Genomic DNA, 13,902 nt, shown 5'->3' on the forward strand with positions numbered 1-13,902 from the left:
GTTACAGAGTAATTGATATAACTATTTTCCCCGCCTGGTTATTTTAGAAAGATCCCTTCTTTCTTTTGTCATAAACCACGGACACAAAGACACCTTAGGGAGTCTCTGTTCTTGCCTTCCAGGTTGGATTGGACCCGAGCCTTCCAAGCCTTCCAAAACAGAGAATTAATGTTTACTATGTTAACAACTAATGTTGCTCTTACTATGGGCCAAGACTCTTCTAAGCTTTCTACATACATTAATTTACTTAATCTTCACAGCGACCAATCTGGTGGATTCTATATCATTACACCCGTTTGACAGAAGAAGGGATCAGAGAGAAATTGAGTTCTTTGTCTCTGTGTTTATGCAGCTAGCAAGTGGCACAGAGAGCCAGGATATCTTGGGGAGCAGGATGAGCTGTGATTGTTGTGGGTTAGGGGAGGTACGCCAAGATGTTTGAAAAGACTCGTTGTGGCCTAAATGTCTTCTCCTGATGTCTTTGAAAACTTTTTTTTTTTTTTTTTTTGGAAAGAACCAAGAAGAAAATGTGTTGGTCTCTAAGATAGAGAAGCAGAGTCCCTTGAGTCTGCAGGTGATGCTCTCTAACAGTTGCTTCTCCTGCAGTAAACTCAGTACTAGCAGAAATGGTGCTAGAGGAAGGCTTTCTCTTACCCCAGGTGGCAGAGGAAGGTTTACTCATTCTAACGGCGTTTTGGAGCTCAGAGCTGCTGACCCAGAGGGGGGCAAAGGGATTTATAGGAGCAGAATACTTCAGCTCATTCATCTTCTCAGGAAGGTGCTAGTGGGAGAGCAGATGCCCCCCTACCACCACTGTCCCCTCCACCCCCTCTTTTGCCCAGAGGTCATAGGGGAAGTGGAAGGCATTTGATGAGTTCTTCTGAAGGATAATAGGATTTAAAAGTTCAGAATCACTGTTTTGCATACATCCGAATTAAACAGCATAGCTGGCGTTATTATGATAAAATGTTACTAGAGACATGCAATTGAGGACTTTTTTTGAAATTGTAAATATAATTATGTGTCTTGGTGGAAGATTGTCACATTGAGGATGCTCTTTTGATTTGTGATTGGCTTCAAAACAGGATCCAATGGTGTAATTCATTCTCTCCACCAGACTGCTAAAAAGCAGGGGTCTTGTGTGGTTTTCTCTGCTTTATCCCCAGCGCCTGGCATATGCTGATACATAAAGGATGTTCAGTAAATATTTGTTGCATAAATGAATGAATAAATGATCTGAACATGAGTTACTCTTTTAAAAACCCACAGAAGTCTTACATCCCTCCTGCCCTCCATCTATCCATCTTTTTGACCTGGTAAAAAAATAATATTGAATATCAAACTTCTGGAGGAGTGAGGACTAAGAAGTGACTTTTGAAACCACACATGAAAAGATCAAGCTAGGGGCGCCTGGGTGGCTCAGTCGGTTTGAGTGTCCGACTTCGGCTCAGGTCATGATCTTGCGGTCTGTGAGTTCAAGCCCCGTGTCAGGCTCTGTGCTGACAGCTCAGAGCCTGGAGCCTGCTTTGGATTCTGTGCCTCCCTCTCTCTCTGCCCCTCCCCCACTCATGCTCTGTCTCTCTCTCTGTCAAAAAGAAATAAACATTTAAAAAAATTTAAAAAAAGACCAAGCTAGTCACTGATATCAAAATTGTAAATGTCATTAAATTGATTGTTTAAAAAAAAAACACAATAAAACCCCCAACAACTGCAACCACCTGAGAAAAATTCTGTGCAGGGAGAAATGACAAGAAGTTGCCATCTGTGTTTTGTAAGATGGTTTAAATCAGAAAAGAAAACACTAAGACATGGAGGAAATGTACTCCAAAAAGATAGCCACATTTTCTGTCTTGATTATTTTCCCATTTTCTCTGTAGTATGGTTGTCTCATGTCTGTTATTTGGAATATAAGTGTCTAAAAATGAAGCACAGGCTGACCTGATTTCTACGGATGCCCTTCCCCAGGGGGAGCAGCTCTGGATCTGAAAGCCTGCCCTCCCAAGCCGTTCCGCTGGATCCTTGATATGACCTGGCTGAATCTTGTGGAGCTGAGCAAACTTCCACAGTTTGCAGAGATTATGAACCAGGTAACAGAAGGCTGGATGAAAGTGCACATCTGTAAACCCAAACGTACCCGGGGCCATTTTAATTGGGGCCTCCTGGCGACAATTGCTTCACCCAAAGGCTATCTGCAGTAGTGTAGCATTAAAGCACCAAGCTCTCTTGGGCAGATTTTGGAGGGGGAATATCAGAGGGAGCCTTGTCACAGGGGAAGGTGACTGCCTTTTCTTCCTGTGTGATGGGCATGGGTCATTCATAAGCCTGCCTAACTCAAGTTGTTACAATCCGAACAGGGGGGTGGTCCCTTTACTGTTGATGTTTTTACATTTTTACTGCTGCTTCTAATTAAATAAATTGTACACATTTGAATTTGAGGCGCATTAAGAGGTATGGGACCTTTTTAAAAAAATCATCATTTTCACGGTGAAAATATAAAATGGTGAAGGAAATGGTGAATATGCTGAACATGTCCTGATTCACCTGTTGCTTTTCTTTTCTTTTCATTTCTTTTCTTTAAAAAAATTTTTTTAACATTATTCATTTTTGAGAGACAGAGACCGAGTACAAAGGGGAAGGGGCAGAGAGAGAGGGAGACACAGCATCCAAAGCAGGCTCCAGGCTCCGAGCTGTCAGCACAAAGCCCGATGCGGGGCTCAAACCCATGAACTGTGAGATCATGACCTGAGCCGAATTTGGATGCTTAATCGACTGAGCCACCCAGGCGCCCCTCACCTGTTGCTTTTCTTATTTGAAAATGTAAATTTGTTACTGTGGATTAGTTGTCGAATTCAGTTCTCACTGGAGAATAACAGTGCAACTCAACATAAAGATCAGTGTTTATTTCTGGGGTCTGCTGGTCATAACCACCTATCACTGATGCAAGGCCTGTGGTTTCCCAATGACAGATGCTGAAAATCATCTTTTTGGGGGGTGCTGGTGATAGACAACTGGGGTGATGGGTGCAATGCAAGTTGGTAGAGACCTCATGCTGTCATCACTGATTTCCTCCCCTCTACACACACACACACACACACACACACACACACACACACCCTGCCCAGCATACACTAGGTGTGTCTGTTTAGTGGCATTTCTGACACATTACGGAGACTCTTTACCTATTCAGCCATGGCTGGGTCCACCTGTGATGGACAGTAAGTTTTGTTTTGTAGTACAGCCACACATGAGTCCCTCAAGCCCAAACAAGTAACTCTGGGATAAAATAAGGTGGTCTGAGCCTGGCCGGGACTGGTAAGGGAGACCTCAGAGCACCACTGGAGTAATAAATACATAAATAAATAAATAAATAAATAAATAAATAAATAAATAAATCATTCACCAATTGCATCCTCTGCTGGCGGGTTAGGTTGACACTGGGATAGGCATTATCGTTTCCTCTGTTGATTAGAATTTAATTACCTGTGGTGAGGAATCTGGCCGCTACTACTGCTTAACTATAGAATAAGTACTTTGCAACAGCTATAACCATGCAAGGGAAGTATTATTGGCCCCGCTTTATAGATGAGAAAACAGATTCAAAGGGGTTAAGTACTTGCCCAAGGCCTCATAGCCACTGATGGCAAAGCTGTCCTCTGACCTCATGCTCTTTCCCTGACATCATGAGTTATTTCTCTCCCAGTCACCATTGGACGGGCCAGAAATGAGGGAGCGGTCATCCTAAGGAAAGTTGCAGAAGTTCACGGGAGCTGACATCAGGTGGCCATCGATTTGGGGTCTCTGTGGCAAGAAAGGGCAGAAGGAGAAGGGGTCAGTCTCCCAGCTGAATGGATGTCAGGAAGAGAAATAGAAGTATCTCAAACAGCATCTGCCCTGCTTTGGCATCTCAGGCTGAACTGTTTAGCACCTGGAAGTGGTTTTGTTGATAGAGCCAGGAAAAGGGATGGGAAGTGGAGGTGAGCAACCAGGGGCTGGAAGATATCCCATTGCCCATCACAGATGGGGCTTGCTTGGAAGCTCCATCGGGTAGAGTCAAAATTAGCAGATGCCCGCCAGGTCAGTAAGCCGGGAACGGACACCCTCTCTTTTCTCGCACCTCCTCTCTAGCCGCAGTTGTGGAGGAGGGCTGCAGGGGGCGATGCGGGCAGCACCCAGGTACCCGTGTAGTAGGGTGGGGCGCCAAATGTGCAGGGCAGATTCTTTGAGAGCAGTCAACTCCAAGGAGCCACTGCAACAATCTTCAGGAGAAAGGTGGCAGTTGTGAAACAGTTCAGAAATCCTCCTCCTCCTTTTAGTGCCCCAGGGACAAAGTTGGAACGACTGCATTACAGAGCTGTTCATTTGCTCTGTAATGTTTGCTGCTGTTCATTTGCGTGCTGCCTATATCCTATATGATGAATTATTTGCGGGACGTGGACTTTGGGCGGTTATTTAACCCCTCTGTGCCTCAGTGAGAAATGAGGGTAATACAGGTAACAGTCCGATCCTTGGATCTGGCACACAGTATCTGCTCTGTTAGCTTTTGCCGTTTGCTTGTAGCTCTTACCATGGCTTTTAAAACATGCTTACAAACATGGTCAAAATAATCCCGGCTGCTTGTTGCAGCATCGGGCTCATCAATCTATAGTTTTTGTAATTAGTTTTGTCAGTACGTGGGCTTCAAGGAGTGCCTTTTAATGCCTCTGAAAATTGGCGTTTCTTGCCATGCCTCTGAAAGAACACGTATTTCAGACCAGCTCTTGGAGAGACCTCTGTTCTTAGGCTTGGGGTCTCAAGGCAGGGAATCACTAAGAAAATAAAAGTTTAGAGTCTGTCATCTACCACTATTTTAAGTAGAGGTCAACATTTAGAGGTTTGGTTATCAGAATGGTCTATATCAGTGGTCCTCAACCAAGGGCAGCTTTGTGCCACCCCCCAGCCCCGCCACCGCCCCGAGAGCATTTGACAATGTCTGGAGACATTTTTCATTGTCATGAGTTGGGGATGAGGCTGAGTAGAGGCCAGAGATGCTGCTAACGTTCTGACAGTGTGCAGGACTACTCCCCCAAAATAATCTGGCCCCAAATGTCATTAATATTGGCAGGTTGTTTGTAAACCCCCGTCTATGTTTTTTTCCTCCCTGATCATTTAGTGTAATTGATACACTGTCTTAATTTCCGTGAAAAATGTAGAAAAGCAATGGAAAAACTGAAGGGAATAGTAATATCCACATTATTTGAGTCACTGATTCTGAAAAAAAAAAAGCAAACTGTGTAGTTATGCTTGAAAAATTATCTGCCTGTGAAGAATGACCCTCTAAAGTTACTCAGTATCCTCTCCAACATGTTCCAATTGTATATATTTCTATGGCTTGCTAATTGGCTTATTTATTTTAGATATCTCGTAATGAGAAGGGATGGAAAAGCTGGTTTGATAAAGATGCTCCAGAGGAGGAAATTATCCCTGATGGATATAACGATTCACTGGATACCTGCCGCAAACTTTTACTTATCAGGTGAGCATATGTATTATCAGACTTAGAAGGATCACTCATCAGATTGTCAAATTACAGATGTTACCTCAGTGAGTTTACTTCACTATGTCCCAGTGGGTATTCTAAGAAACGTGTGTGCTTCCATGTTGCTGTTTGGGATGGCAATTCCTTAGTTCCTTGATAAGCAAATAAAATGGTGGTGGTGGCAGGGAATGTATTAGTGATAGTGCTTTTAGCAGAAGACACATGAAAAATATGCCTTTATTATTCCCTCTGCTCATCATTTGCCACGAGTGAATCACTTATTGTTGAATTTACTTGATAAAAAAAATAATCCTCACAAAGTTACAAGGCAATTAGTCTACAAGCTGAAATTAAATTTTATTTGAGGAAAAAAACAGGAATTGCCTATTGAAATGTATAAATGTTGTTTTGGCTATTAAAATATGATGTGAAGGAAGAAAATTCTTTCCTTTTCTTCTCTTTTTTTTCTTTTCTTTTCTTTTCTTTTCTTTTCTCCTTCCTTTTCCTTCTCACTTTTCATGTCTTCTAAATATCTAGTAGCTCAAAGAAGGCTACTGGAGGAGGCTATGGGAAGGTGTATGTGTGTGTGCGATTTGTGAGCAAGGCAGGAGGGTGGAGGTGGGGAGATGGGGCCACCAAAAGAGCAACAAAAAGATGTAGGATTATTTTGGAGCGGTTTTTGTTTTCCCTAATAATATACACCTGAGCTTGAATTTCTTAGAAAAACTTGTCCACTCTTTGAGAGTAATCAGAATGGTCAGCAGTGGTGACCTCATGATGTACGGAGTATGAAAGGAGTACTTTTTTTTTTAAGTTTATTTATTTTGAGAGAGAGAGAGAGAGAGCACAAGCAGGGGAGGGGCAGAGAGAGAGAGGGAGAGAGAAAATCCCAAGCAGGCTCCATGCTGTCAGCGTGGAGCCCAATGTGGGGCTTGAACACACAAACCATGAGATCATGACCTGAGCCGAAGTCAAGAGGCAGATGCTTAACTGACTGAGCCACCCAGGCACCCCAGGGCTACTTGTTTTTATAGGAATAGATGTGTCTATCTTTTGTCCATCCTTTAAAGAGTGAATCTGTGCCAAACGAGTAGTGTAGTCTACTAGTAAATAAGAATCTGTAGAGCTTGTCTGTGATCCAAAATATCAAATAGTAAATGATATTTCTTTGATGTGTTGCTGTGTATAGAACCTACTACAGTGCAGGCTACACAGATGGTATTAAATAAGTGCTTGCTGATCAACCTACTTTTGGCAACTTTGACACTTTAATTCTCCCCTTGAACACTGCAGAGCTTCACAGTGTGCAGCGGGTTGGCCCCTGTTGTCTTCGGGAGCTGGTGGAGGACACCTCCCCTTGTGTCCCTGCTGAGCCCCAGCACCTAAAGTGGGGCCTGATGCGGTGGGCACAAGATAAATATTTACCAAAGAATAGATGTGGTCCTGCCTATTAGTCTGAATAAGGAATTGCTTACCTGAAGCAGATAGCCTCAGTGACCAGGGGTAATCATTGATGTGATTAAAAAAAACATAACTAATTAGGGGCACCGGGGTGGCTCAGTCAGTTGAGCATCAGACTTCTGCTTGGGTTATGATCTCATCGTTCATGAGTTCGAGCCCTGTGTTGGGCTTCCTGCTGTCAGTGCAGAGCCTGCTTCGGATCCCCTGTCCCCTCTCTCTGCCCCACCTCTGCTCACGCATGTGCTCTCTCTTGCAAAAATAAACATTAAAAATAAGCTTTAAAAAAACTAATTAAAGCTTCAGTGTAGTTGGTGTGTCTTCTGAAAATGAGACATTTGGATCAACTGGCTTCTAAGGGTTCTTCTGGGTTAACAACAGACCATGTTTTTACCCGCTCTGGCCTATTTTTTCCCAGTGCCTCGCACCAAAACCACATGATTAAATTTGTATTCATTCAGGGATGGGAAACCTTCCCATCCTTCTTACACAGATCTGCTGATCTGGGAATTAGCTTTTTGTCCTTTTCTAGTTAATTATGTTTTTTAGATGCTTAGAATTAAATAAAATGAAAAAATGAACACACTGAATTTTTTCCTATAACTTGTATTCATTTCTAGGTCTTGGTGCCCAGACCGTACTGTTTTTCAAGCAAGAAAGTACATTGCAGATTCTTTGGAGGACAAGTACACAGAACCAGTTATCCTAAACCTGGAGAAAACTTGGGAAGAAAGTGATACCAGGACACCTTTGATATGTTTCCTGTCCATGGGATCTGATCCCACAATTCAAATTGATGCATTGGCCAAGAAACTGAAGCTGGGTATGATCAGACATTTATTCAGTTTAGTAAAACCTCTGTATTTTTGCCTCAAACATTGCCTCTTATAATTTCATAACTGATTCTTATTATATATATTGTATATAATAATTATATAATTATATCTAATTATATATAATATTATATATATTATAATTATATAATTATTATAATATAGTATAATAATGATATAAATATATATATATATATATATTTTTTTTTTTTAAGTAGTAAGCAGATGTCCATACTACATGGATAGCAGACTAGGAAGAATGAACATACAGAACCATTGCCCTGTCTGTATAAAATTACAAAAAAATCTATTTTGTCAGAAATTGAAAAACTATAACCATTATTATAACACACAGTAATTTGGGATTTATTCATTCATAGTTTCTTTCAATAACTCTTTAGTACGGGCAGCAAGCTAGATTCAAGAAGCACGGAGACGAACACAAAATAGCTGGGAAAGACAGATACATAAACATGTAATTGTGGCAACTGCTGGAACTGAGGCATAGACACACCTGATTACAAGATCCAGAGCTACTCGGGCTGCAAGGGGTAAAGGGGAGGCATCACAGTGATGGTATTTTGAGTAGGATCTAAAAAGGAGTTGAGATTTTAGTAGGTGGGACAGTGGGAGATACAAGGTAAGTTGCTCCAGGGGGAGGAGGCAGGGCAAGGAATTAGAAACACATAAGTGGTGAGAGCAGTGACTGAGTCAGCACGACCAAAGGACAGGGACCTGGTGTATGGGAAGATCGAGCCATCTTTTTATAGAATAGCTGTTTGTAGGAGGGCTGTTCATCTCCTCATGGTCTGGAAATCTGAATATTGTTGGCATTGCCATTTGGTATCTTTCAGGTTCAGATCTCTGGAACTATCCCTTATTGGGTTAATTCATTTATGTCTTTATAAAGATTATAAAGGTGATTGATTATGCATAACCAAACCTACCCTGTGAAACAAAACTTACATTGAGTTTATTAGTAAGTTAACATAATGTGATATAAAATCAATTTAGTCTTCTCCAAGTATTCACCATGCCATGTGTCCTGCACTAAAAAATTACTGCAAACCATCAGCTTAGGGTATCATGGTCTATGGTCACTCTCTGTTTTCTCATCTTGACTTTTCTCTGTTCACTGTCACCATACCCTTCTATACTCTATATTGATCCATGTTTTAATCGTCACTTTCTTCAGTCTGAACACTGATACTCAATGTAAAGAGCTTCCAGTTGTAATGGCAACTATTCATGGTTAAGTTTTACTAACCACCTTAAAGGTAGGCTGTGTTGCTCTGGTATTTATGGCAACATGCCAGTCATCTTCATTGGTCTAAGAGTGATGCCTCTCTTGCAGCCTTGTAGCTTCCAAATCTTCCTCAGATGTATTCCTTTATGGATATTTGTCCAGTTGCTTTGTCCAGATGCCCCACTTCTCTCTGCTTATGGGTTCCTTTTTCCAGTCTTACTATGCACCAATCTCTGTGTGGCAGAACTCTTGGTCTCTGGTGGCTTGTGAGCTTCACTGCTTATATGTTTAGTAAGTTCAGCATTCCCAGGGAAATTCCCCTTACTCTCTTGGCCCCAGGTCCAAATAGCAAGGGAAGAAATTCATTGGTTTTGCTTTGGTCACATGTTCCTTTCTGGGCCAATCAACGAATATTGCTGTGGTGATGGATTCATAGTAGGAAGCACATGTGTGGGGCTAGAATGGGGGCATTTCTTAGAAGGGGATATTGTTCCTAGAAGATGGGCATGTTCCCAACTAGAATTACCATTTCAAATGACCTCAAAATAATGCTGTTGTCTAGGACCAGAGTTTAAAACAGAATTAAGAAATTCAGGGTTTCTTTTGGGAGAAGTTATAACCATGACATTAAATAAATTTAGCTGGAACTGTGCTATCACCTTTACTGTTATTACATGTTATCATACTACTTTGCTTGGCAATTTGGTGATTTCCATTTCTTGCCATGACTTAAGTTTTTCCAACAATTGTTCAAGCTTCTGTTGCTTGCTTTGTTAGGATACTAAAACAGAGTACATTTGATTTTGATCCTGAAACTCCAGGTAAAGAGCTTCCACTTGTAATGGCAACTATTCATGGTTAAGTATTACTAACCACCTTAAAGGTAGGCTGTGTTGCTCTGGTATTTATGGCAACTTACCAGTCTTCCAGGACCCAATGAATTTTATACAGAACTCTTTGATGAATAAGTTTTGAGAATGCTAGAAAGTCTCATGCTATTTACTATCCCCCAAATATCTGTGAAAATGAAACTGTAATATGTACAGAATAACATAGTAATCTAGTCTCAACTAGAAAGATTTTATTTGGATAACTGGATACTAGACAATCATAGAATACTCAAGGTGAACAGGCTGGAAATCTTGAAATCCAACTACCTTATTTTACAGCTGGGGAAACTAAAGTCTAGAGATTGGGCCATACAGCTGGCTGGGGACACACCCAATTCAGGCCTTATCTCAGGGCTTCCAAATCCCACTGTAGTGGTCTGTTCTTTCATTCCCTTTCACTGCCTTCATTGGATGAATTAACCAGTTACCAGACAGCAACTTGAGGAATGGGACCAAATCAAATACATTTTTTTTAAGAAAAGAAAAGCTTCTCACTATGGATATTGTCAGGTGCCTGTCAGACTCTGCAGTGAGAGATTTGGAGCAGACAAATTCCGCCCAGAAACACTGTGGGCCTGGGCAAGAGAGAAGACAGGTGTCTTTAGCATGAGAACCCTACCAGAGCCTGGATAATGGAGAAAGAGGATGGATGGGTTTGAAGATAGAATCCAAACACAAGTGAAAGAGAACAAGTAAAATACAAACCCACAAATATACTGAAGTAGGAATGAGGAAATGGGCATAAAAACACATACAGATGAAAAAATTTAAATAACAAGAGAACAGTGCATAGTTATGGTAATAAAATTAAAAATATCATTAAAATGGACAAGTTTGTAGAAAAATACAAATTTATAAAATTTTCTCAGAAAGGGCGAAAACCTGAATACACCAATAATCAAGATGAGAAAAATTAGAAGTTTTTACGTTATGACCTGAGCAGAGGCTCTGGGCTTGGTTTTTTTTAGTAAATCTTCTAAAACTTTCACATACTTTATTCCATTTCAGAACATAGGAAAAGATGATACATTTTCCTCTTTATTTTGAGGGAATAGCATTATCCTGATAGAAACAGACAAGATAGTAATAACTTCATAAAAGAAAGAAAACTACAGATTGACGCTGCCTGTCAATGTAAATGTAAAGATCTTAACTGAAATGCAAACAAAAAGAAATCATTGTGTCATTAAAAAAAATAACGTACAAAACAATAGTAATTTTCCTTGACCAAGAAGGAATGCATGGGTGGGTATAAGAAAGATATAGTATTAAGAAATCTCATCACAACAATAAGTAAAAGACTCTTCCTTAGGCTATCATATTATTACCTTGATAGGTGCTGAAAAGCCTTTTTATAAAAATTAAACATTTGTATTCGACTTTTAAGAAGTTGATACATATAACATTTTATTAATATGATAATGAATATGAACTTCAGACATCAACATTTTACTTACTGGTAAACAACTAGACACATTAAAGTCAAGAATAAGATAAAGATGTCTGCTATCACCACTATTATTGAGCACTATTGTGGAAGATATAGCTAATGTATTGTAAGAATCATAAATAAAAGATATAACTATTGGGAAGGAGGGACAAAAATCATCATTACTCTCAGGCAGTGTAATTGTCTAACTAGAAACACAAATGAATCAACTGAAGAACTATTAGATTTAATGGGACAGTTTGGTAAGGTGGCTGATCACAAAATAAATATATTAAAGAAATCAATGGAACAGTCTTGTAAAATAAAATGTAAAAAATCCCATTCACTATAGCAATAAAAATAAAACTGGGGAATAATTTTTAAAATACCTATTAGAAGAAAACTATAAAACTTTCTTAGAGGCATAACAGTAGGATAGAATAAATGGAGAGTCAAACCACATTCCCAGTGTAAAGATTCAATATTGTAAAGATGTCAATAGTTGCTAAATTAATCTATAAATTGAAGGAAAGTCTAATTGAAATTCCAACTATATTTCTTGTTCTAATTGGATAGTAGAAAGATCTTAGATCATCTAGAACAATAAATGGACAAGAATAACCAAGAAAACTTTGAAAAGGAAAAAGAATAATGGGGAATGAGCACCACTAGATTTGGAAACCTTTATCAAATGGCAATAATTTAATCAGTGTGGAACTAGCTCAGAGTAGATAAACAGATCAATAAAGCAAAATGAAAGGCCTCAGATTAGGCTCTAGTATCTATAATAAGCTTAGTCTATGATAAGATTCACATTTCAAATCAATGGAGGAAAAATGGATTAGTCAATAGACATTGTTGGGCTAGCCGGTTAACTTTAGAAAAAAGTAACAATTTTATCTTACTTTAAACTCCAAAGTAAATTCTAGGTTAATTAAGCTATAGAAGAAAAAAAAAAAAAAGAATGTATTGGTACTATTGGGGTAGCTAAGATTTTCTTAATCATAATATCAGAATCTAAAACCAAGGCGGATAGTTTGGAGTGATGAAGTTTTGAAACTTCTGTATGTCAAAGCGCCATTAGCACAAATGAGGATGGACATGTGGGCTGGGAATGACAGCCTTCCATTTTAGCTGGAGACACTGGCAGTCCTTTTTAATGTATATATCACAAATCTTTAAAGTATTTGTGCTTTGTCTTGACGATTCTATATGTATGAATTCCTTCCAAGAACATATCAAGAGATACATATCAAAATTTATATACAAAGATGTTTAATCTAGTGCTATTTATAATATTGAAAAATTGAAAATGTCTCACATATAGAAAAGGCTAGAGGTTGAATGAACAAGAATGCATCAACATGATGGAATATTATGGTACCATTAAAAAATTTTCCAATAATATTTAATGACAGTAAAATACTCACAATATGCTGTTAAGAAGTAGAGATTTAGAATAACATCTGTGAGTGTATGTATATATATAATACATACATACATATATATATATATATATAATTTTTAATATAGCTAGGCTTACAATCCCTTATTCAAAATCCTTGGGGCCAGATATACTTCAGAAATCAGAATAGTCCACCTTTTAGAAAGATAATATTTCATATATAATATACTGCAAATAAGAGTATTAATATTCATAGACATAGGAGTAAAGTCTATAAATAGCCTCATATCCAGTCAGGTCAAGTTTTGCCACTAAAATGATTTTCTGCAAAATTTTCAGTTTTCAGGACGTTTTGAATTTTAAAATGAGGGTAAGCGATTGTGTATTGTGCATATTAAAAAGTTTAGAATGAAAATCTAGGGAGGGATATTCACGACTTTCATTTTCTTCTCTATACCTTTCTGTATAGTGCTTTCACTATGAGCATATACTACTTAACTAGATATAAGAAGTTTTAAAAAAAGAAGGCAAAAAAGGGAAAAAGACACAAGCCTAATTTTGGAAAGAAATGGAAAAGCAGTTGAATTCTTATTAAAGTCTCTCAAATACAAACAAACAAAAAGCCCAAACACCAAAGTGTAATTATACTTTATTATCTGCAGCAACACTTCCTACAATACCTTCTGCATCCATCTTTCTTTTGAGAATTCCTCTTATGATGTTGTGGCATCTTTCTTTACCCTTTCTAGAAATTTGGTCTTGTACTGCATCTTATCTCACTGGTCCCTGCCCTTTGGGACCTTTTCTTCTTAAGGGCAAAGCTTCGTCACTTTTCCAATGTCAATCAATCTAGTTGTTCCAGACCATTCAGAAAATTTATGAAATATTTATTGACCTATGTTAAAAATGAAGAAAGTTTGCAAGTCAATAACTTGAACTTCTGCCTTAAGATACCAGGAAAAGAAGAGTAAATTAAACCCAAAGCAAGCAAAAGGAAACAATAAATGTTTCAGTGGAAAGAAATGAAACGGAGCATACAGAAACAACAAAGAATCAACACAGTATCTTCTTTGAAAAGACCAACAAACACCTACTAACAACCACGAGTGAAAAAAAAAAAACAAAT

At 38.9% G+C, this 13,902-nt stretch overlaps 1 protein-coding gene across 6 annotated transcripts in view; it reads left to right on the plus strand.

The window, feature by feature from the left end:
- Positions 1 to 13,902, plus strand: part of DNAH8 (dynein axonemal heavy chain 8) — a 325,383-nt gene that overhangs the window by 240,093 nt on the left and 71,388 nt on the right. For all 6 annotated transcript variants that reach the window (XM_042986265.1, XM_042986264.1, XM_042986266.1 and 3 more), the window contains 3 exons: positions 1,966 to 2,087; positions 5,394 to 5,512; positions 7,594 to 7,796. In XM_042986265.1, the coding sequence (XP_042842199.1) occupies positions 1,966 to 2,087; positions 5,394 to 5,512; positions 7,594 to 7,796 (444 nt within the window). The remainder of the gene's footprint in view (positions 1 to 1,965; positions 2,088 to 5,393; positions 5,513 to 7,593; positions 7,797 to 13,902) is intronic.

Source organism: Panthera tigris, chromosome B2, assembly GCF_018350195.1.
Source record: "Panthera tigris isolate Pti1 chromosome B2, P.tigris_Pti1_mat1.1, whole genome shotgun sequence".
NCBI lineage: Eukaryota > Metazoa > Chordata > Mammalia > Carnivora > Felidae > Panthera > Panthera tigris.